This window comes from Aptenodytes patagonicus, chromosome 2, assembly GCF_965638725.1.
Source record: "Aptenodytes patagonicus chromosome 2, bAptPat1.pri.cur, whole genome shotgun sequence".
NCBI classification, from domain to species: domain Eukaryota; kingdom Metazoa; phylum Chordata; class Aves; order Sphenisciformes; family Spheniscidae; genus Aptenodytes; species Aptenodytes patagonicus.
In genome coordinates this window covers 168,665,870-168,691,056 of record NC_134950.1, presented here as the reverse complement: position 1 = coordinate 168,691,056, position 25,187 = coordinate 168,665,870, and the positions used below count along the sequence as shown (strand labels likewise).

The 25,187-nt window shown below is 43.9% G+C and overlaps 1 protein-coding gene across 1 annotated transcript in view; it reads right to left on the bottom strand.

The window, feature by feature from the left end:
* Positions 1-16,136: 16,136 nt before the first annotated feature.
* The window catches only part of LOC143157247 (vasoactive intestinal polypeptide receptor), a 122,804-nt gene continuing 113,753 nt past the window's right edge, over positions 16,137-25,187 (bottom strand). Inside the window, exons 12-13 of the mRNA XM_076332035.1 lie at positions 24,567-24,608; positions 16,137-23,042 (exon numbers count right to left, since the gene is read on the bottom strand). Of these exons, the coding sequence (XP_076188150.1) occupies positions 22,851-23,042; positions 24,567-24,608 (234 nt within the window). The 3' untranslated portion in view covers positions 16,137-22,850. The remainder of the gene's footprint in view (positions 23,043-24,566; positions 24,609-25,187) is intronic.

The following is a 25,187-nucleotide window of genomic DNA, read 5'->3' as shown; positions in this document are numbered from 1 at the left end:
ACAAGGGGATGCTTTCTAAGGCATAACAAGCCTTTCCTCCTGAGGCGGTTGAGGATCTAGTCCAAAGTCATTGGAGAAAAACTGCTGCTTTTTGCTGTCACCAGTAAATGCTGGAACACGGCCCAAAATGTTTGGTTTGTCCAGTAGCTGACCTTGGAGGGTTAGGATGACTTGCGTCTTGGGTGTTGACATTTTCACTGAGATTCACTTCACTTTCAGGAGTTGACAGTATTGGTGACCACATCAGAGCTAATTTCTTTGGGCTACCTTTATAGTCACTCAGAGAAATAGGCCATGTTAACATATAGCTTATTGACCTTAAAATGAGATTAATTGCTCTTTAAAACTTCTTATTTCTCTCCAGTGTCTGTGAAGGCAGCTTTGAGTGACTTGCTCAGATGTAGATCTTACCCTGTATTCACATTTGGTCAGCAACGGTCAGTGATGAGTGTCATCTCCTGACTTCAATGACCTTTATTGCTCCTCCTCCCTTCCTGCTCAGAAGTCCTCGTACCCTTTTCCTACACAGACACCCAACTCACCTAGGGCCAGTGGCTTCAATCCTCATGGATGCGTCATCAAGCTTGGCTTCTGGCTGCCTGTCCCTTGGGGAGCAACCATCCCTCGCGGCTCCCTGGAAGTCTCAGATAACCTAGAACATCATGATACCTATGCATGGGACCAGAATGCTGACAAGAATATGGAACTCTTTCAATCTCCACCAGCTATGGACTTACAGAAGTGTTACAGTGAAACTGTGGTGTCTGACACTCTGCGATGGTTCAGAGGGGATGAAGAAAGTATTGGCGTGAAGATTCATGGGGGTCATTTTCTTAACTGTTGCAGTATCAGGGTCTGGACAGACTTTCTGGAGAGAAAACTCCTCCCAAAACTGTGCCTGCATTCCGAAATCACTTGATGCACCTACTCTCATTAAATCTTTCACGTGCGTAGTCAATGTGTCTTGATTGCATGGTACGAATTGGAAGTTAGGAAAAGATGTTTCTCCCAGGTCAGATTGGCCAAGATCACTGGATTTTTTGTCTCTTCTTGGGGTGTGGGGTGTGCCTGGCTTCTGAGGATCATCTGCAAGTTTTTAAAAATAATTTCCCTGCTATTGCAAATACCTCTTACTCTTTTTCTATGCATGTTATAGTAGCCTTTTATCTTTTGCTAGAAGCCTTAAGTTCGTGACAGATTTTGGGAAGTGTCTCTAGTGTACAGCACGTGAGGACCTTGTGGAAAAGGACATGTATGCGATGGCTGTCCATGGTTGTGGGAAACTAGACACCAGGTTCCACGTGGTCTTCACTGATTTTAAATTCCTATGCTCAGATGACACCTCTGATTTTTCACAAAGCAGTGCAGATCTCAGACATATCTGTGCTCTGTGGTTCCAGGGCTTCCTGAAGATGAAAGCCCAGCCCAACATGAAGTCCGGCAGGCTGGTGTGCGGCTGATGGTAAGCCTGTGTAGGTACTCTATGAGTAAGCATCTCTAAGGAGTGGCACTAGATAGAGCTGCTCACACATTACAGTCACTTCTATATTTGCAGGGTTTAAGGCAATCCCCTTAAATTCCCAACAACAGCAGTAGACAGCAGCCAATTAACTTGTGCCTGCTCATTTAAATGATAGATCAACAGAATCAACCCATGGTCAACCTTGAAAAGTTTTATCAGCAGAAGTTGATTGCATTGGGACCCTGCCACTAACTCAGTCTGTAGACAGTCAATATCAACTGAATAATAATTGTGACAATGAATAAGGTCATTCTTCAGATAATTTCACATTTATAATCAAACATGGCACTGGAGTTAAGAAGATCAGGCACACTGTGTGAGGTCAAAGACCCCACCAGCCCAGTAGAACCTTATTTGGGTATCAGATTTACCCCTGGCTGTGAATCCTTTGAAGTCCAGTGTCATGGTACTAATGATGAACAGTCTGTCATTCACAAAGCGTGGAGGGGAGATGAGGAAGAGCTGCTGAAATAGCACTGAGCTCCATACTGATACACGATTCTGCTGCAGACTGTAGGGTTGGAAATGAGCAGAACACTCATCCAGTTTAATCTCTTGTAATTGCAGGTGACTAGATTTTAGCTGTCTAGTTTAGAGACATGCCTGAGTAACCTGAAAATAGTTTTTTCTCCATAGTCCACAGCCCCAAATAAGCTGTAATGTCATGCAGCACACTTGACATGTTCTCACGGTGCCTTTAAATGCAATGAGTTGGTCTGTTTTAAATGTGTACCTGAAAATGTCAGTCATCCTTCTGGAGGAATTTAGCTTCTGTCATTTATGTTTTGTAGCAGAGGGATGGCTAAACTGACCTCTCCAGATCTAATCCAACTCTGTTTTCAAGGGTCCCAAACCGCAGATGTGAACAAGCATTTCTGAGGCATTTTTTACGGCAGAATTTTTTTCCTGTGTAGAGAGCTAGGCATGATTTAAGGCATATCTTGAGGTTTCAAAAGAAGCGTGCAGATCAGCGAGGTCTGCCAGTACCCAAACCCGAGCAATTTGGGAAACACTGCTGTCCTGTGCACTAATCCAGGAGAGGTGTCCTTTGTCAGAAAGAGAAAATGAATTAGGACAGAATCATCTCATAGTACTGGAAGGGCACTTTTCACAAACATCTTGCTCTTTTTTTATTTATTGCTCCCCTGCCTCTGCTGGAATAGTCTGGCCGCCTTTCTTTTAAGCTTCCCCTCTGCCTGTTGGGAAACGGGTGCTGAGAGAAAAGTCATTTTGCCTGAAAGATTCGGGGTGCTTTTTCACCTAGGGCAGTGTTTTTGTTGTTGTCATTTTCTCTTAAGGAGCCAGTGCGAAAGGTCTGTTTGCTCCTCCTTAGGAAAGGAGGAAATTTCCTAGCATTAGGGGAAAGCTTAGACTTCAACAGCCTTCAACCAGAAAAGGCCAAAAGACTTAATATACATGTGTCATTATGGGCTTTTTTTTTTTTCTTTTTCTGTTAAAAGTTTCTACACTATAGCTTATGCATTCTAAAGGGGTTTATAAAAATGTAGATTCATTCTGCCACTTGCCATCTAGGCTGTCACTTGCGTCCCAGACCAAAGATATCATAAAAAGGTGATGGTTCCCCTACAGCTGAAAGCTCCTTGACTTGCTGGGATAGCTGATGCCCAGAAATACCGGTCCAAGGAGTTTTGTCCAAAGTGACTGAAGGTTGGAGAAAATTCCTGAAAGGAAAATCAATTTTTTATTATTATTTCAATCTTTTATTGATATTTGCTATTGTTGCTGGGGTTTGTAAGTCAGGGAATCCAAGGCTGACTTTGAGGTTAGGTGAGGATGATGGTTATCCAGCCTAGTAAGAGGCTAGAGGCACCATAAAAACAAATAGGCATATAAAAAAGCAAATGTGGAAAAAATACTTCTTGCCCATTGTACCTACTTACCTGATAAAAGAGGAAAATTAACAAGAATGATGGATCTAATTCTATTAGCATTTTACTAAAGAAATTACACTTTGATGGGGTGCTACCAACATGAAAGGTACCTCTCCCTGCTCTAGAAAATAGGCTAAAACTGGTTCTGCCAGGACTATTGACAGTTAAGAAGAGCTAGAAAGGACTGTCGTGTGCAAGAAACTTAAATAGGAAGCAGGTAGAATCAGGACATCCTTTCGTAGTACAGGGGATTGATCTCAACTCAACTTCTGTAACTCAAAGTTACAGAAAAAGCAAAATTACAGAGGTAAGAGTGAGAATGACTCCTCCATTGAGAAGGAACAGGTGAATTTCAATAATAAAGTTTGTAGATCCCAAAAGGTGCTCGGAGAAGTGCAACACCTATTCTGAGGTGTTGAAGAACAGGAGGACTTGTACGTTTCTGTTGTTGTTTTCTGGAACCCGTAAGAAATTGGTGTGTCTGCTTTCTCCAAGAAAGTAGATCTGGAGGGCACATCTTTGGGAAAGTCAGGAATCAGCATGTTGATGTGTACGTGCTGCTTAACATGAATGCTGCAGTCTTACAGAGGCCTGATACAGCTGACATACCCGCGTGTTGAGTGGAAACTCCTTTTGATGAAGTGCCATAAAATCATATTGGAGTGGTAGGACTTATTGCAACAGAGCTCCTCCTCTGCTTGTCAAGATCTTCTTTCTCCACCTTAATTCACTATTGAATACTTTTATTTCAATAAAACTCATTCATTTAGTCCGTTTCAGTGAACTAAAAAGGGATGGCTTTGCATGTCTCTATGTGCCTAGATCATCCCAGTGTCTGTGGATCAGAATGCTTTATTATTAATGGATGTAAAATGAATTAATAATGAAGCCTTCAAATGCACCTTTGCAACTGTCCCAGGGGTAAGAACGCTGTGTTTCTCAGTCTGAACCAGGTATTGCACAGAGTTCAGGGAAATTAAAATAAAAAAAAAAACAAACCAAAACCTACCCTATAAAAAGCTGATATTTTTGCACATTAGGTTGTATTTAAGCAAGCTGCCATGATTTCAACAAATGGTCTCATTTGTCCAGATGTTTGCAGAGGAAACAACTCTGGTCTGGCCAGCCAGCAGAAGTGTTCCTTTATGTTGGTGACTGGAACAGGACAAGTAAAAATAGCTTTTTGCTGCAAACAGGTCCCACTCCTGGTTACCTGAGGTGAACGGTGATCTGTGAATTGCTCTTCAGAGCCCCTGTTTCTCTGTCTTTTTGCTTGGTAGACAAATATCCCAAAAGACGCTGTGAAAAGGTGCCCTGGGGTAAAAGGGAGATAACTGCAGCAAAAGCCTGGAGCAGGGTCAGCGGGATGAGTGAAAACAGAGGGACAACAAAATGGTGAAACATGGTTGGCCTTTTGAAACTGATTGTGAGCTTGCTCTGTACTTGAAGTGTCTTTTAATTTTTTTCCCATTAGATTTCAGGCTTAGCACTCCTAGCAGCCATGATTCAGCCACTGTTTGCTACCCCTGGGTCAAGACTTTAGCAGCGACACTTTGAATTCCTGCATGATCTAGAAGCTGCTCTAAATGCCACCAGTCACCGGGAAACTGGGAAATATCTAACTCTCACGTGTCTGACTTCCAGTTGACTTTTTTGAGGGTGCGTTTGTGGAAATGTTCCTGGAAGGCAATGTGGAAAATTTAACTTTTTCCTGCAGAATCAAAGTTTATCTGTAAGGACACAAGCTGTCCTAGGCCATTTCTCTCAGGAGCAGGAAATGAGCCCTTGACCCTTCTATTTAGTAGCACAGACATAAGCATGCTGATGAGGGCACTGGTGAGGTTGCACAGTCAGCTTCTTCCTCAGCAGGAGCACCTTTCCCCATGTGTGCTTCCCTCTTTGACATCCCATAGCTTTGTGGACACCATGCAGTTACACCCTGTGATGTTTTTTTTGGAGTCCAGAGTTGGTTTGGAGAAGCATCATCAGCACGTGGGCTGCTGCGAGGAGAAGGGGCAGCAGGGAAAGGCAAAGCAGGACTATGGCCGTTTTTGCTACGTAAAGTCATTTGCTGCTTAAGGTGGCTGACCCTTTTGCGTACTATGTTCCTAGATAGTATGAGGAACTGAGCCAGGAGAAAAACTCCCAGCAACAAATCCTTCTTCTGTTGCATGAAGTCCTCATCTGGCTTTGGTGTTTTGAGTGCGATGACCCGACTAGGCAAGGTCATCATCTCTGAGAGCAGTCACTTCCCTCCCCCTTGCGCCATCTCTTGCGGTCATGGGCAATGACATAATGTGCAAGAGTGTTTACATCCTCCTTAAGAGTAACAGTCTCCTGGAAATAAAACATGGGAAAAAATGCAATTCTAGCACTGTCACTTAAGTTCTTTGATAACAATAAGCAAGGAAATAAAATTAATGTATTCCCAGGTTACTCACCAGCTGCAGTTCAGCTTGAACTGGGCGGGGATCAGAGGGGCTCTGAAAACCATGTTGAAAATGCGTGTGGTAGTGGCTAACCATTCCCTGTCCCATCAGGAGGAAGCAGCACTTGTTATTAGTTGTCTTTTCCAGACAGCCATTCAGAAGGTGCAGGAACAAAAGGTTTGAGCCTTAGTGAAGAAGCGAAAGGCGGTACCTTTGCGTCCAGGAAGATGGAGGCAGTGGAGAAGGTGGAGGAAATCAGTAGGTGTGTGAACATCCTAAAAGCCATAGATCTTGGCTGTATCTTCAGCTATGGCTCTGTTTCTCCCACAGTGCCAGCTTTATCCAGAGTTTGAGGTAAGTTTTTTCTGTTTGGGAGCTTGGAAACCGTAGTGTTGCCCTTGGACTGTACTGACTTGTCCCTTGTCACTACCAATAAATTATGATTCAGATCAATGTATTCTGCACCCACAGAAAAAAAGACTCCTTGTTATGTAGCGCTTACAGTCATGATAAATCAAGATATGCAACAGCGGGTGAATTGCCCTGGCCTAGTGTTAGACGTCACTACTGCTGGCATCTCCAGCTGAGATAGTCCCAGTAAACCCTTTGTATTCACGGCAAGAAACAGGCACTTTGGGTGAGATTTGCAGCTGCCTAAACACAGGCTTGAAGAGTCATAGTAGACGCTGTGGGGTTTTATTCCAGGAGTTCAGTTGTCCTTACAAAGCGACGTGGGTGTGATGCAAGTCCTGTGTTACCTCTTGTGTTCCCATGTAGACGCCTACAGCGCTTTGGGGGTCTCATGTGGCATTAGACACAATGGAGCCCTACTAATGTATAATTAATCTGATGTAATTTGGCTGTCTGCTTGAGATGAGCTGAAATGATTATATTGCTGGTGCATTGCTTATGTTGACCAAATCGCCAGTGACTATAGAGAGAGCATCACTGTAAAAGTGCAATCCAGGAAATCAAAACAACATTATTTCAGCTTCAGTAGATTAATAGTAAAGCTGAAATTTGGGTCTGGGAAGTTTGCCATTCTTAGCCAGTTTCGCAGACCCTGAGCTATGTTGCTTCAGTTTTTGGTGGCCAGATTCACACATGAAAAAGTGTCCGAATATACCTCTACATTTGAGAGTAAGCGGAGAGAAACACACATCTCTTGCCACACATTCAGAAGGAAAAATGGAGCAAGCAAAGGTCTGATTCGTTGTTGCTCCCATCTGGAGGGTAAACCTGACATTTCTATCTGCCAATAGCAATTTATTGTGAAGCAGACCCGCGGGGAAGGTTTCTCCATGCTAAATCAACCAGCAAAAGAAAAGAACCTTGTGTTACAACCAAATAAGAAACTTAATCACAGTCTACATATCTGAGTGCATAAATAATTTAAATATATGCAGCTGAAATTTCAATATATTAAAGCAAAACCTCCCAAACAGCCCCGTGAAAAACAAAAATTAATACTCCTTTATAAAGAAACTGAATATATTTAAGTGCAGGTTTGTTCTCATTTGATCTTTGGGAAGAGAAAGAACTTTTTCTGACCTACAAGGAAAATTACTGTGTTAATGATCATCTAATGGGTGTTTTATCCCAGCTAATATCTCGTTACTGGAGCCATGGTCAAATTCACTCTCTGCTGAACCCACGTGGCCCAAAAAATTGTTCTAAAGAGTACTGTCAATGAGCCAAGGTCAGAAGTTTTACGTATATTACTGGAGGTAGCAAATGTTTTCTCTACTTTTTTGAAAAATTCTCAATTTATATTTTACTTACAAATGGTAACCTTCACTAAGTGCTAATGTAGTGAGTGTAATTATGTTCTTAACAACAGCAATGTCCTTTCTGGTCATAAGTATATTTTTATATTATAATACTCAAGGTTTCCATGTGCAGTGATCACCAAAGGATTCTTATTACAAGAATTTGTATTCAATATTAATATAGAAAATAAACAAATGACAATTACATATATTTTTAAGAAAAGAATATTGGATATACTGTGAGGCATGCAGGTGTGTATTTCAAACAAAACTATAATTGTTGCTGCTTTCCTCCTCCAGCTTTGAACTGAAATGAGTTTGTGTAGCATCTTCCTCTTCATCATCATATCTTTTTATTGGCGCTTCCTCCCACAATACACGTTTTTGTTCAGAAGAGCTTGTTACTATTTTTTGTCTTCACTGATTTTACAGGAACCAGAGTAGCTGTGTCTCAGAAGGTCAAGGACAGCTTTGGGTGCTGGTGACCCATCCAGAGGTGGCAACACCTCTGTAGTCATCACCTTAGACCTTTGCAGAGCAGTTCACATCCATCAGGCATCTCTAAGTCCCTTCTTTACAGTTTGCATGCAATGCATTCTGGGAGAGGAGGTCTTTGCATGGTGGACATTTTACCCCTTTCAAACAGAATAATTGGTAATTTCAATGTCTGCTCTGTCTTTTAGTTTCCAAAGTCCTAAATCAGACAGTCTGGAGTTATTTGAGTGTATGATGTCTCTCAGTTGCCTCAATTTATCTGCTGCACCTGGACAGATGAATTTCCCCCTAAACTGAATTAACTACATTGACAAGAGCTCCCTAGAAAGGAGTTCAAATGAGTGGCTCTGACTTTAACAACTGCTTAACAGATCTGTGTCCTGGTTTTGGCTGGGATAGAGTTAATTTTCGTCCTAGTGGCTGGTACAGTGCTGTGGTTTGGATTTAGGATGAGAATAATGTGATAACACACCGATATTTTAGTTGTTGCTAAGCAGTGTTTATACTAAGTCAAGGACTTTTCAGCTTCCCATACTCTGCCAGCGAGGAGGTGCACAAGAAGCTGGGAGGGGGCACAGCCAGGACAGCTGACCCCAACTGGCCAAAGGGACATTCCATGCCATATGACGTGATGCTCAGTATAAAAACTGGGGGGAGTTGGCCGGGGGGCGGTGACCACTGCTGGGTCAGGGGTCTGGCTGGGCGTTGGTCGGCGGGTGGTGAGCGGTTGCATCACTTGTTTTTCCTGGGTTTTGTTCCTCTCTCTCTGTTGTTGTTTTTCTTTTCATTAATATTATTATTGTTATTGTTATTATTATTGTTTTTATAATATTTTATTTCAATTCTTAAACAGTTCTTACCTCAACCCACGAGTTTTCTCACTTTTACTCTTCCTGTTCTCTCCTCTGTCCCACTGGGGCGGGGGAAGTGAGCGAGCGGCTCTGTGGTGCTCAGTTGCTGGCTGAGGTTAAACCATGACAATACATAAAACCAAGTGAGAGGAATTTCACCCAGAAAGTCAATACTACAATAACAATTGCTCTTTGCTTTCTGTTTACAAAGCTGCCAATAGATTTTCACGCTCTGGCCCACTTCACAGGGAGAAAACAGTGTGCAATGAAATGTAGTTTTTCAACTTCTTGTCTCTGCAGAGAGACAACTGCTTTATGGAGAGACACATTAGGTGGAAGGTTTTTCCACATTCGGTGGCTAAATTCAACCTGTGGTTGAATGGGGTCTATCAGATGCATCCTCCTGTGTGATGCTAGGAATTTGTACCTGCCCTGTTAAGATTATATGAAGAAAGCAAACCTATTTAACCGAAGTGCTTACATCTGAGGAGGTCAGGACAGGTTTAAATGGGGGTTCAGAATAAATGGGAGTTCAGAATAATGGGAATCTGCATTGTCCGCCTCACCAAGTTGCACTGTATTTTTTTAAATTTGCTTTTCTTTTGATTCACGAAAAGAAAAAGCTTTGGTAATGAGTTTCTGCAGCCAGATTCTCTGTACAGTAGTGAGGACTTTGTCATTTATCTTCATCGCTGAAGTGCTTCATACCTGTGTGTCATACTACACTTCACCAGCACTTTGCAAATCCTTTGTTTTTTCAAGTACTTGTATTTCTTCTGACGAGAGATATGTTCTAGCTGAGCGTGTGTGATCCACTTGGAACCCGTCTCAAATGCTCCCTGGAAATTTATCCCTTGCCAGAGTAATTACTATTTTGCTCTTTAACTTAATAACACCTAAAAAGCTTTTTCACTGTGAACAGGCCGTAGCACTTCAGATAATATTGAATCTGAAGAAATTCACTCTTGTTCAAGGCTTGGGCAACATCCAGAACTGGACTACTACTGTGGATCTGAGCAGCTCTCAAAAGAATGTTCCATTAATTTACATTCTGCAGTATGATTAGATTGGCATTTGAATAATGGGAGTTGCTGAATTATATACATCTTTGTTGACTTTAGGAAAGGTGCCCATTGACTCTTATCACTGCTTAGCTCCACAGATGCAACCCTTGGGCTTCTAATCTGCCACAAAATTTATGTGTATTATAAACTATGTACAAATTAATCACCATGTACATAGAAGTGAGCTGATGTAGTAGGACACTGCAGCAACCAGAATTAATTTCGATCACCATTTTGGAAACATTACCCACGTAGAAAAATTATTGTAGGTAAACTAACTCTGCTAAGCCTTCCAATAATTTTAATTTTACTTACAAGTTGCCACCTTAGACAGTAGAGGTTACTAACCTAGCCCATACAATATTCTGAGAGGGTGGCCCAGACTCCAGCTCTTTGGGCTATGCTGTTTTGTATAACGTTATGCTTTGTTTCACTACCTTAAGTCCTTCCTAGCTTGAATAAATGTCTAATTTCAGTTGTGAATTAGACAAACCTGTAATGCCCTACCCAAGGAAAGAAGGCTGTGCGTCTGAAAGATGTACCATTTGCAAAATCTACTGAAACAGAGCACAGCTCCCCGGGCTGGTGATTAGAACTGACCAGGCTGGGAAAGGGATGGGAGAGCACGAACACGTGAGCCCCAGTTTCTTCCAGTTGTAGAAAGTCGTAACAGCGCAACTGGAAAGAGCTGAGGGATTTCAAATTCTTCTATTTAATACCCCAGTAAATAAATTAGTCTCATTCAGCAATGCACAATGTAAAAGGACTCGATCTTGAAGATTCAAGTTGTTGCTCTCACCCTACCTAGTTGCTCTGGCTGTAAGGTGAGTTAGTGGAAGGGAGGCAGTGCTGTCTTTTATTCTTTTCTTATGAGTGTATTTGAGTTTATCTTGACTTTTTTCTTTTTTCTTTTTTTTTTTTTTCCTTTTGTAATTTCAAATGGCAGAAATGAAATGTTCCATTCCATATCACAGTTTATTTTTTTTTCAAATAGTATTTTTATGTTTCTCCTTTCAGGGGAAAAAAACCATAACATGTCTATTTTAACATTTTGTTCAAAATAAACCATAGTTTTTTGTTGGGTTTTTTTTTCAAAATAAACCATGGATTTTTTTTCCTTCCCTTCAATCCTCAGCAGCCAAATGCAATCAGTTATTCACACAAGTCCTAATAACCAATCCAGCTGATGAAAGCCAAAGCTTTCCTCTGAGATGGGGGAGCTGGTGAGAGCCCAGAAGTGAGGCGTACTCTATAATTTTGATTCTAAGCTTTATTCTTGTCCAGCTCTGGCCACGATGACAATAATCCTCTCAGAAACTGCTGGTGCCTGGCCAGTAATGGAAGCAGGAAAGGAGAAAACCATCCAGTCTTCTTCCCCAGATCAGATAAATGACTGTGATTATACCTTCTAATTTACAAACAGATCCTTGGAAATGTGACCATCACGAACCAAGAAAGGGGTGAGTTCAGACTCAGCCAAGAGGACAAGGCCAAGACAGGCTTTGGCAGCGGGAGGACCAGGCTGAGCAACTTGCATTCATGCTTACTGCTGTCTCAGGGAGAGCTCTGCGAGCTGTGAGATGTGTGTGGACCTTCTCCCATCGTAGACCAACATGTTTAGCATTTTCTCAAAAGCCAAAGAGCCTTGCTGGAATAGCTCCCAAGGAGCCCTCCGTTTAGAGTCCTGTCTATGAACTAAATGGGACACAAGGAGAGAGGGCCGGAGTTTAGCGGAGAACTACATCACACAGACACTGACTTGGTGGGAAATACATGATGGGATGCAATGAAAAGCTGCACCCAGTCCAAACCAGAAATCACATTACACACATGAATTTATTACAAGTAATAAATTCCTTCATCACTGCAGACTGAAGCCATGTTTCTATCAGATTCCCGTATTTTTAGCTGGGAGCAGGTAGGATGTAATGAAATATCATGGCTTCTAACTGCTTTATGCCAAAGAGCTGAGACTTAAGTGGTTGATAAGAAACAGCCATTGATTAGGCATCCCAGTGAAGTAGATCTGTAAGGGTTGGGGGAGGCAGCAGTGGCCAACTCAGTATTGGGGTCTTGCTGCCGGTATGTTCCTCCCTTTGTAAAATAAGATTCACACGTGGATTCAGGTAAAAAGTGACAATGGGGTGCAACCAGTTGTCAGGACCTGCCAGAAGGAAGGGAAAGATATACAAATACGTGGGTGTTGGTATGACATTGTTCTACCCTAGTTTTCTTCACATCACATACAGGCATCACTGCTTTAAAAGCCACTGCCCAGCTCCCACCCACACCTCTGTTTCTAAGGACTTTTGTGTCACCTGCTGGAAAAGTGAAGAACTCTCCAGAGCTAATGACATGCTTGCAGTGCTCTCATGTGACATCTTGGCTAATGACTCCACTTCGAATCTCCTTTCTCCTTGATTTGGACCTGATATTAAGTGACAGGACTCCTGTTTGCCACCCAGGACATCTGACTATCAGGTATTGAAGTTTTGAGGTGTAGTAATTGTCCTCTTAATGTGTGGACAACGAAGTGTGCTTTAGAGTGTCTTAGTTCCCCAATAATCACACCAACCCTCAGGCTTACAAGTCAGATATTGTTTTCTTTGCTTTCCCTCCCTCTGTCCCAGTCAATGTGCAATAATTATGTAGAGTTGCTCTGAAAACCAAGAGCAGGTTTCAGCATGCCAAGTTATTTCCCATGCTCTTAGGCTGTGTGTGATAAGGGTTCAAGGCTTTGATCTCAGCTGGGAGAGTGGAGATATTTTCAAGGGCAGAGCTTCAATCAGTAGTGTGATGGGGCAGGGATGGACTCTAGGAGAGAGTTCGTCACTGAGCACTGTAAGGGGGGACCTAATGCCATATACATAAACCTCTTGCCTTCTCTGGTCTTGGGCTGCAAGGCCAATTTGGTTCTGAGAATACCACTACGTGGGAAATGGCTATTTTGAGATGACATTTCAACTTACCTGGCTTTGTTCATATGATCCAACAAGATGTTAAATGCATAGGAAGTTACACCAGTAGGAATGATTCCTCTGCGAGCACGTGTCAGTGTTGGAAAAGGTTTTAAGGCTTTCAAAGTGTATGGTATTACAGCAGTGATGCAGCACCTAGGCTCTTTGTGCCACACTCCCTTGTGATCTTTGGACAACCCAGAGTCTTTCTGAACTTGTCTGAGGGCAGCCGGACTCTTTCTGCGGACTGCACTGAGTCACAGTTCAAACTTTATATCCCCAGTGGGAGGGAGTGAATGCAACTGGTTGCATGTGGCGTGAAGATAATTTAACTGCTACAATTGATTCACTACATGGGAAATTGCTTTGTCATGGAGATCACAAAAGTCCTCGTCCTGGCATTTTGCCATGGAAACCACAGGGGATCAAAGGAAAAGGATGCCATTGGCCATTTTTCATCATGGCTCTTTCTTATAGAGAATGATGTTTTTGCAGTCATGAAAAACCACTTCACCACTGAACTTACACAAAGAAGCTCTCAAAGCCAAGGTCAAAAATTTCCAGATGTATGTGATCGCATGTTCTATCAAATTCAGAATAATGGTGCGTGTCTAAGAAAAGCGATGCTATGCTCATTGTAAACCAGGAAGGGTGGCTCTTGCACAGAGGACACACAGCAGGGATCGAAGATGATTGGGTTGATTTTTGCCTCAGACTTCTTAGGCGACCTTCATCAAAGCCACTTACACTAATTAATTTCTGGGCAGTGACTGGAGTTCCTCATATGGAAGACATTTTTTGGCAGTATGTGATTATCATCACGTCTATAGACACAGAATAAATGCAATTGGCTGATCTTCCCTTTCCCCAGCCTTTGTAACCTGTTTTTCTGATTTCTGATTTAATCCACAGAGGGATCCAGTGAAAGTCAGTATGCAACAGCTTTGCTTCTCAGAATGGCCCAGAGCATTAGACCCTTGGCTTTTAAATGAAAATGGTTTATCCACGCAGAAAGGAGGGACATATATAGCGAAGACTTGTTGTAGATTTGGCCTTTATCAGTAGTGTGAACAGTGGGTGTAAATCAGCTTAAAAAGGGGGTGAGCTGTGGAACTGGCCCTATGGACAAGGAAAAGCTCATTGACCTCTCTCACTGCGATCTATTTTCACTGCCTAATATTCATGTGCATCAAATAATGTGTCTTTTATACGAATAATTACTGTTCACTTGTAGTTGCCTGCTAGGCATTTCTCCAACACAGAGGAAGGCTCATGCTTTGTTCTCAGCAATAAAGACCTGAAAAGACAGCGCTACTGAACTGGGCAGACAGCGAGGATGAAACACAGACATGATGCAGGGGCAAGATGCAGCACCCTTGGGAAAGCTGGAGGAAGCTGCAAAGCTGAGGTCACCATACGAGGCTCAGGAGGTATCTGGTCACCTGGCAGGGTGGGAAAGCTGCCAGGGGTGAGCACGCAGTCCCCGCAGGCTGAGCACTACTGCTGTGTCTACTGCTCCAGGGACCAGTGTACAAGATGCCAGCACTTGGCATGCACAGTGTGTCCAGGAGGCAGAGACAGACCTGAGCTTTGCAGTACCACCAGCTCCATGCAGGGGCAGTGGAAATGGAAAGGGAGAGTGTTAAGTCTCATTAGCCCTACCGGGCAATTCTGTGCCTGAAAGAAGTGTTAATTTAAATGGCTTGCTAATGATTTGGAATCAACTAGCAGAGATTTGGAGGCTTTGCAAAATCCATGTTCAAACACCAATCCATTTCTTTCCATGGAGAGAGCTACTTTCAGCCCAGAGGGTATGAGAAGGGATTTAAGTAGACAAATTTGTACTCCGCATTGAAAAGATCCAATGAACTCTGCATTTCCAAAAATCAAGGCATTCTTTTTGAGGTGGATAAACAACACATTCAGAGGACTAACTTAACCTATGTCTCAAAGGCAAACTAAAGTAACAACCAAGCAGCAGGATGCTTAACTCCAGACCCAGCTGTTGTGCTTCACTTTACACGTGCAAGTCGTTCATTACCCACTCATATAATTATTGCTACAGTCAGACGTATTGTGTTTGTATATGCATGTACAGGGATGGTGTGTACATACAGTACTGAGGTGGATGGGTCGAGGGTCTAGTTGTAAGATCTTCAGGCAGGATGTTCTCGTGATGCTCAGATTATGAATTTACACCATCAGTGCTGTGGAATCATCTGGTTGTGACAAGCCCAAGTCAAACCACCGCCTTGAGCTGGAAACTGCATTGTAAGATGCCCTTGGATATTATACATGCCAAATGTTGCAGAGAGCACTGGATGGCAGCTCTCGTGCATCTCATGGGTAAAGCATTTTGGTTTCTCGCAGCGGTGTGGGATTTCTGCGGGTTGAATGGACCCATCGCATCTGCTCTCGAAAAGCTGCTCACAGGTTCTCCTACCATGTGGCCTGGACGACTGGCAGTCTGAGTGTGTTCAGTCCCGAAGGGAATGAGAGCAAACACGTTTTTTCACATATTTTGGGGTTTTCCTGTTCTTGGAGGGTGGTTATGAACTGCTGCAGTCTGTGATGTAAAAGACAGATCTTAGCTTTGGTCTGTCCATCCAGGGTACTGGGGGGGATTCTCATGGGGATGAATTTGAACGGCACAGCATAGTGAGACAGTTGGAGGATATTCCAGCATCCAATCCTACGCTGGTAACAATCAATACATGTGTATGTATGTGCCTGGGTGTACGTACCTACAAATACAGGAATCATTTAACGTCTCTTGATTGTGGCAAAAGAACCATAGTGTGTTTGTAATTGCATGGTTATTACCTCCATGCATGGGTTCTGCCTCCAAAAGACATTGCATCCAGCCACCTAGCTCATGCAGTGGTGTTGCCTTCATCGTGGTCGTTTTGGGGATCACTCATGCTGGGGCTGGTACTGATTCTTCTGCTGGCACAGATGTTCTCAAAGAAGGTCTCCCATTTTGAGAGCCATTTGGTCTATCTGGCTAACCTTACAAAGTATGAGATAATTATGCCTAACTCTAGGCAACCACCCTACCAGCTCACTACCTCCTTCTTAGCCTTTCCTCCTCTGTCTGTGTCCTCTTCAGGACTGAGAAAAATAAATTAAAATATCAGGTGGAACATCTTAGACACAATGTCTTCACGATGGTTTTATTGCTTGTTTTCAGCAGTGTCAACCACAGAGAAGAACCTCCTCTGAAGCAAGGAGATGAACCAAATACAAGGGAAAAAAATAGCCAATTCATTGCATATGTACAGTCAGAACAAAATAAATAACATCGGGTAAAAGGCCATGAAACAAGGCGGAGATTTCACCTGTGCTGAGCAAGCAGGCCTGTTCTCACTGGCATGAAGAATACATCACAAGCACCTAGGTACATAAAAGTCCACAGAGACAGTGATTCTCCGTTCACAGCCAGTTGTCATCACTCTTTGCTGTCAAAGCCTATTTACAGGAGGGGAGAGCAGAGGTGCTTACAGTTTGAGTGAGAAGAGTGAGTTGGCACCAGCTACCGAACAACAGCTTGAGGTGTTTGAAACAGAGTCTGAAAAATGCACTTTTGAATTCAAAAGTGCCCTTTCGAACTTAATTTATCATCATCAGAGTATCAAAAATGTGTTGGTTTTTTTTTTTTAAATGTGCTATTCAGATTTCCTCTATGTACAAATTTACAATATCCACAAAACTGGGGTATAAAACACTAGTGCTCTGCTGATGCCAATTCGCGTGTCCTAAAGGCCTGGCCCTCAGAACCCGAATGAGCATTATTTCCCTTACAGACCTGTTATGTAGTTTCCAGTCCCAGTGTTTGTCTTCTTCCCTGTGATTTCAGAGTATGCTAGAAATAACCAGCGTTTCAAACCCAGGGCTCCTCGGTGTATAGCGCAACACCATGCAAGCAAACAAGGAGTTAGGACGTTCAGACAGTAGGAGGTGGAAGAGGTGGTCTGTTGGCCCAGGCAACTCCTAATTCCTAAAAGCCATAGTTTACAACTGTACAGATCTCCAGGGGAAGTAACAAGATCAGTCATTGTAATTACACTTCATCAGGCTGGTATGTAAATACTGGGTTTGGAGACGGGGTGAAAAGTTGACTGACTGAAAGAAAATGGATTGAAATCCATGCTGTTCTGGATTTTGGGACATCTGACTCCATGTACCAGTCTGGGACTTAATTCTTTTCCCTATTACACCAGTTTAGTTCACGAATGATACCAGCAGAGTAATTCCACATTGATATGGGTATATATGAGGCCAAGAGCTTGGCCTCCTGCTCTTCGAGGGTCATCTACAATCAAGAAGCATTATGGTCCTTGCAACCATAAGCATCGGTGTGTGAAAAGTGCAAAGCTGAATTGCGAGTCAGGATGCTCAGGACTGCAGCCCTTGTCTCCAAGAGTTTGGCACATTCGTTGGTGCAGAGAAGCCTTGGGAGGAAGCAGAGAGCTGTGCCTGGGCTGCGTCAGCACCCCGGTCAAGATCCTTCCTTCAGCTGAACGCCCTACCTGAAAGCAGAGAGGCTGGGACACAGCGGGGAGGAAGCATGTTTTACATGGGCTTTGGTGTTAAACCTAGATTCATCTTCCAGAGAAGAAACGTTGCTTCTCAGTCTCCTTGCTTCTGATACCACATGGATTTCCACAGGCCATTTATCAAACCAAGTTGGACTTGCGCAGACAGAATAAAATAAGCTTCACAAAGACACATATTGGCATTTCCAAGTTTGAGAGATTCCCTTTTAGCCTGAAAATATTTCATATTTCCTGCAGAAATCCACTGGGTTTTGCCTTGTTTAAACACTGTGGTGAAGGTGGAAGGAATGGAGACAAAATAATCCCACCAAGCCCCTTTAATCCCTGCCACGGAGCCAAGCGATGTTCACTCCTGAGCTTTCTTTGGAACTTCATTTTGCTTTTTAGAAACCACTGGCAGTCTTTCGTTAATCAGCAGGTGCATCTCTCTCGGAAAGTATTTCCATCAGATTGGAGCAGAGATTTGGTTTTAATCCCTTCGCTCGCATAGCCTTGTGACACAGACACCACCCTGCCTCACTGATACTGAGAAAGAAGTAAATCTGCTGACTAGTTAATGTACAAAACATTTTTTCTCCAGTAACACCTTCCTTGAGAAAAATATAACTGTTTCCTAGGCAATAAAATAAAATAAAATAAAAAAAAAACCATTCAGGTGTTTCGCCTCCTGGGCTTTCTTGGGATCCCTTTTTCATTCCATAACTGCAGTAATGCTGCTGCTGCATATATACTGATTCTAAAAACTAGTTTCAAGTTAATGCCCTGATATTTTGCAACAGCCTACAATTTCTTTACTGCTCTTTTTTAAACCCTAAACATGATCATATTCTCATTTCTTGCTGCTTATGAGAGGGCCACAGAGCAATATAGCTCTATATAGCAATAGAGCAATATAGCTCTATTCAGTCCCAGCTGAATAGAAATATCTACAGTCTAATGTTAGCATTGAACCTTGTACCTCTAGACCTCGAGAAAATAATTTAATTTCTATATTTTAATTGTTCCATACTTAATAATTGTTTAATAGTTTAATCACTGAAATAGAGAGTGACTAATTAGCAGGAGGGGTTTGATTTCTCACTGGTATAAAAAGGGAGGGAACAGTTCCAGGCTGAAGATAAAGAAATTATTCTAAAGGCAAATTCCAGTTTGATGCTGGTGTAATTCAGGAGTCACTGTAGTGAGCTGATTGGTGCAAGTGGGATCAGAATTTGGCCTGATTTCTGTAAAGAGTTTTGGAGTCCGAATTCATGATCCTCACACATATCTAAAAGCCTGCCACATCCAGGTATGCCTCTTAATCTTATTTTGCAGCAAATGACTCCCGCTGCCTTCACTGGAGTCATTCCTGTCTTACACCAGAGTTGAGGGGGTCAGACTGGTGCGTCGTGAGCAACAGCAGCAGTCCCGAGCACTGCATCGTGTATTCTGCATGGGTTCAGGATGATGCAGCTTGGGTTGTCGTTTGGGGTTGCAGTGAGGTCCTTGAACTCCATTTTATCGATGAGTTGGATGAAAAACAGAGTAGAGGAGGCCAAGTTATCGGGCCAAAGTCCTGCACTAAGCCACTTAAATGAGGGCCTGATCCAAATGTCATCGTTCACTTGATTGCTCATATCCCCAGAGTGAAAAGCTCTGATTTCACCACTGACTCCTCTGTTCTCCTGAAATATGAGGCCAACACAGCTGGGCTGGCAGCTCTGCACTGCCTGCGTCACTAATATTGCCATGCCTGTCACAGCAGGTATATTCAGCACATTCATTTAATCTCTCAAACACCCTTGACAGCGTAACGGCGATGTGGCTGGATGTTCAGTGATGAAATAATTGCAAGTAGGATGCCTGGGGGCACTGTTCCTGGCATGCTAATGCAGTCAACATTCTTTGAAGGAGCCCCTCAGTTTAGGCTACATCCCATCCTCATGCTCCCGTGCAGAATAGCTCGGTGGTGAATGCCACGGGCTGCAGAAGGCCCTGTGGCATGGGTAAATAACCAACTCAATTTTTCCCTGTCATGTCTCTAAAAGGCAAGCCCATTCCTGCTGCCTTTGGCATATGGTTGATGCTGGCACAGGTTAGCACAGGGCTGAAACGGAAGAGAAGCTGTAGATACAAAGCAGAAGGTCCTCCTGCAAATGGCGTTACGAGCACGGGGAGAGGAAAAGGTGAAGAACAACAGAGTGAAAATGCACAAGGTGTCTCATTGCTCGTGGCTCACAGACATTGACCTTCTGCTCCAGCAAGGCTGCCTAAAACAGATGGGAAGGGTTTCCCTCACATCTCACAAAGGAGGTTGCTGGTAATGGTGAGTCACTTATGCTCAACTGCTTTGTGCTGAAACTCCTCCTCTGCTCGTCTGGGACCTGGGATTCAAATTCACACCTTAGGCACCTCAGTGGATACACTGACAAGATCAGGCAGTGCTCCTCTGCAGCCCACCAATTTTGCTGGGCATAAATAGCTACCGTGGCAGATGAAGAGGGTGAATGACTTTGCAGCTTGATTAATTGAATCTTTCCCAGACTGATGGTGCTTCCAAATTCTGAACCAGTGAAAGGAAGCATTTTACACCATGGAAGCTGAGAAAGAGCTTTCCCTTGTTTCTTCTGGGCTTACTTGCAGCTAGCCATTCACCCGGTGAAATGCAGAGCCGAATCAAATTCTTGCTTTGAACCAGGCACAGGAGAAGATACTGGTGGGAATTCTCCAGCATCTTCTGTGTGAGTCCTAACCCAGGTCTGAAAGCACTCACCAGAGCAGCACCAGCACCAAACACAAAGAGGGTCCCTGCCTCTGAGAACGTCATGGGCGTTTCAACGGGGACCTTGTTCCTGGGGTGTCAGGGCATAAGGGCTTCAGTGCAAGCAACGTGGGGAAATTTTAAGCATCCTCTTGGTTTTTCTGGAGTTTGGGAATGAGAGAGCTGCTAAGAGAGGATTTTGATGATCTTATGGCATGTCAGTGCTAGATTCTAACCGCTAATGACATAGTTTCAGTGTAACGTAGCCATAACAAAGATGGTTTGCACCTGCCTAGCCTGGGGTCTCATCAGCACTTTAATTCCAGGACCATGAAGCTCATTATGACTACCTTCACAAATATCTACCTATCCTCTTAGGTTTCACAGGCTGGGTAGCCATGGCTACACTGTGACAGCATCTGAGCCAGCTCACTGGAAACTCATGAGTGCATGTCTACCTTTCAGGGCAGTTGTATCGGAGTATCTCATGCCCCTTACTGACTTCAGCCCTGTATGCTGTTCTCAGTCCCGCATGTGGAGAAATACTTTGGAAACATCGAGCTCAGATGATAAGGGGTATAGCTCTGGGGAGGGTTACAGCGTGGAACAACCACCCTCTCAGAACTGAGGAAGGAACTGGATGTCCAGATCTGCAACTCTCCTCCTGGGCTCAGTGTGGTTTGTTGGCAGTGAATCACAGATGCTTAAAGCAAGCAAACAAGCAAAACAAACGCCAAACCCACCAAGTTAAAGATGCTTCCCTTCAATGAACTACACTTCACTCTGAAGAAAAAGAAGTCCAGGTGCTGTTAGTACCTGGTGGATAAGTCGAGATCTCTGAACTCTGAAAGAGGAGCCCACCTTCCTTTCCATGTACATGCATTGGTGACCCAGACTCTCCTTCACGAGGACAGTGCTATGACATGTTATGATGACAGCAGCCCAACTGTTAAGTGTACACCTGAGCTGGGCAGGGATTTCCCATGCCCAGTGTAAAACTGGTGCAACCCCATTCCGTGCAGCTGGGTGGGACACCAACGTAAGCATCTGCATCCTTATGTTGTCTAACTTCTGACTGAGCTTGGGATTGCAGGGATTGTCTCAAATGCAGTGCCCGGGCATGCGAGCTGCATGTGATGCCCTGCGAGCCGCCAGCCTGGCATGTCTGAGCAGGATTTGGTTTCACCCCTCTCCTTTGCGCCTCCACCACGAAAAGAAAAAAATAACTATTCCCTTGGCTTTAACAAGATCTATGTGCATTCTTCAAATAGGGATTGCCCCTATATGGAAACTAATAGGCCTTCAGAAAAGAGGTAAAATACACATGCACGTCTTAAAGATCTAACAATGCCTTCATCATAGGATGAAAGCTCCCCGTAAAAGCTGAAGAAGAAATCAATTTAATAGCTCCTTCACTCCTTCCTGACTCCTGGAGTGCCAGTTACGTGCTGAGACAACCTTGTTCTGATGAAAGCAATTTTGCTTGCTGCTGTGATGCTAATTTTTTCATCTGGAGAGTGGCTCCTTATGGCGGGTCTGATTCAATTAAGGATTACAGGGTTCTACATCTCCCTTTCCTGGCAGTGTGTGCTAAGCAAGTGCAAACGAATTACAGACCAATTGTTTTCCCCTGATCCCTAATGATCCTGGGTGCGTTAATGCACCAAGATCTATGAGCGAACTTAAAAAGAATGAAAAACACAGCCGTGCTCCGCTTTTGGCATCTGTACCTGGTTTTTATACATGCAAATCGAGTTTCCTGTTCATTGAAAACAACCAAACAAAACACGATGTCATGAACATAGCGCAGAGAAGGGCATTCGCGCTGTTCCTTCTCAGCGACCTGCTTTTCCAGAGGGCACCCAAGGGTGCTTGGAAAGCTTTTGCTAGCAAAGACGGTGGGCAATTAGCAGAACACACCACAGCACTGTGGCATCCTCTGAGGGGCTTTCCTGGTGCTGCAGCTTCGTCTTCACACGTCTAAAATGCAGAGGCAGGGGCTGTGCGCTGGCCTCTCCCCTTCCTGCTCATGTTCCTCCTGTCCCTTCTCCCCATGTCCCTGACTCTGTCTTCGGTGCCTTATCACCACCTCTTATCAACGGGACTTTTGGCACATTCATATGTTTGGCATTTCTTTTTTTTTTCCTGCTTCTTGCCTCCCTCTCTCCTTTACTGGCTCATTTTTGAAAAAGTGCAATTTATCTGTTTCAGAGATGCCAGTTCTGGTAAAGCCACCAAGGACTCAGGCTCTCCCCTCCTTTACCCCCCCTACTTCATTATTTATGACACATCAGGATCTCCCAGGCTCTCCTCAAGTGACTGGGACCTTTACTCATAGTTACCAACCCCTGAGGCCTTGAAACTTAAGAGTGAAAAGTCTGAAAAGAGGCAGAGGGAAAGTTTTTCTCTGCCTCTTGTTCTGGATGCCAGTGGCTTTTCCAGTTTTGTGTCCTCTGTTGGCTCATGCGGAGCATGTAATTTCACAAGGGTTTGTCATCGTAGTGCTGATTCCTGGGGATCCTTCTGTCTCTCAGTTTCTCTCTTGGATGCTCAGTGCTCAGAGAGCCTCTCCCCATCACACCAGAGAGAATTCAGCCTGGAAGCCGGAGCACCGGCGTGTCTTTGGTGAGCACTTGGTCAGCATGGAGATCTGGGTGCTGAAGTTGGTGCCATTGCTGCCTAAGGAAGGGTGGTGATACTTCATGTCCGAGCCCAGGAACCGCTCCAGATGCCACCTCCGCCACTTTCGCTTGAGCTCAGCCTGGACCTAGGTGGTGGAAAGACAAGCAAATCAGCAGAGGCGAGCATTTTCCATTGCTCTGACTTGATTGTGTGAGTAGCAATGGGTGACCCACCTACCAAGGGGCTAAGAATTATTTTATAAAGGTCACTAAACTCAACCTGGCCAGAACTTGTAGCCACATAGAAGAGAGGTCACACTCCAGCCAGTGAACTACGGGAGCAGAAATCCCTGAGCTTCAGCAGAAAGCTGAGCACAGGGAATTGCTTATCTGATACAGTGAAGGCATCAGATACTTAACTTTAATGGCAACATATGCTTTGTGAGTATAATTAAGATTTTTTTTTTTCACTGCCCTGTTTTTGTCCAAATACAAATGATTTAACTATAGCTTGTTTGTAAAGCTGTCAATACAGCTGTGCTTTTTTGATAGAAGCTACTTATTCCTGTTCAGGGAGTTTACATACATCATCTGGTTTACACTGTCCAGATTCAAATCCTGAACAAATCTGGCCACCGTCCCTGTCCCCTCCTGCAGCCTTCCAGTGCAAATTTTTAGATAACAGTATGAATGAGATAAAACAGCTGTGTCTGAGGGTCTCTGGGATCAGCAAGCACAGGAATAGTACAACACCAGGATGCAAACCCCAGGACTGGAAACGTGGGAAAGACAAGATTAATGCCTGTAAGGTAGAAGCATGTTACCTGGCACTGGTCTGTGCCTAACAAGTCACATTAATGCCTATATCGGTTTTGGATCATTAATAAGTTTGTGTGGTTCTGTCCTGCTCTGCGCAGGCTTACGGGCAAAGGTCTCTGCTGGAGCTGGGCTATCTGCCCTGCATGCCACTGCGTGATGTACACATGGCATCAGCAGGGCTGAAAGCAGCATCAGAGCTGTAAGAGAGCAAATTGTGATTCTGGACACTCTTCCTCCCCCCAGGAAGCTGGAACACAAACCCAGATCACAGCTGCTTCTTTCTTGTCCGTGCTCAGTTTATTGAGCTGAAAGTGCTCCAGCTGACAGCAGCTCCAAGTTTTTAGTTGCTCACACCTACTTGGTAGCCTTCGCGATATGGCTTTAACCAGTCTCTGCTGAATTTCTCACGGGCAGACGGAGCATGGTACAAAAATATCACTGCACTAACGAGCCTCCATCTTGGCAGTGGGCCTGATTCTGTGGAGGATTCACTGAGGCGCTAAGCATGAGTAGGGCTTAAAAGATGGGCTTTATCCTTCCCTGCTGAAGGTGGTCCCTTCGGATCAGGGTTTATGCAAGGTCATATGGGGGTTCTGCTGATGCTGTCTCATGAGTAAAGGAAGGACTCAGCAGCAGAAGTATTATAGTCCACACAAAAGTGCTAATATGTTTAATTGTGCTGGAAACTGTCAGGCAAATGGTTGAGTTGTTTTTCTGGAGTGAGAGATTTGACGTGGAAGCTTCCCGCCAATATGGTAACATCAGGAATGGGACACTTCTCAATCCACTCTCCACAAGCATTCAATTTGCCTTAGTTGCAAACATGAACCAAACGATATTGTTGATCTTACCTCCCCATTGAGAAAACAGTACAGAACAGCCACCACAAATCCCTAGGGAAAAGGAGAGAACAGGCTTTTAGCACCTCATAGCTGATATTCCCCTAGATCACAACCCAAACTCACTGCAGCCTTGGAGGAAGGGCACAGTGCTGGGGGACTGCTAAGGTGCCCCTTAGAAACCACTTGATTGCATTTTTCCTATAAAATGAGCAGGGGAAGATTGGTTAAGGTACTTTGCAGCAGATGTATGGCTGTGAGTTCAAAGATTGCTCCAGACTGGTGTTTAAAGCCATCAGGGGTCAGCTCAGCTCTAACAGGGGCACTTGGTCATTCAAACTGGGGCATTAGAGGCAACTGGATGGGATACTAGACCCAGCTTTCCTGCTTGCTCTTTGCAGCTGAAACTGGGGAGATGTAACCGTGCTCTCTAGTACATCATCAAGGTCAGAATGATCTTAGACACAGTATGGGGCTATACTCTTCCTTTCCCATCCCCCCTGAAGTGAGAACTCATTTTTGAGAATCTCAGCTTTCACTGAAAAAAATAAAACAAACTTATCTCTAGCCCTTATGGTTGCAAACACTGAAGACAAGAGGTAAGTGTAGGTCCATTTATCTCTCAAAGGAGAG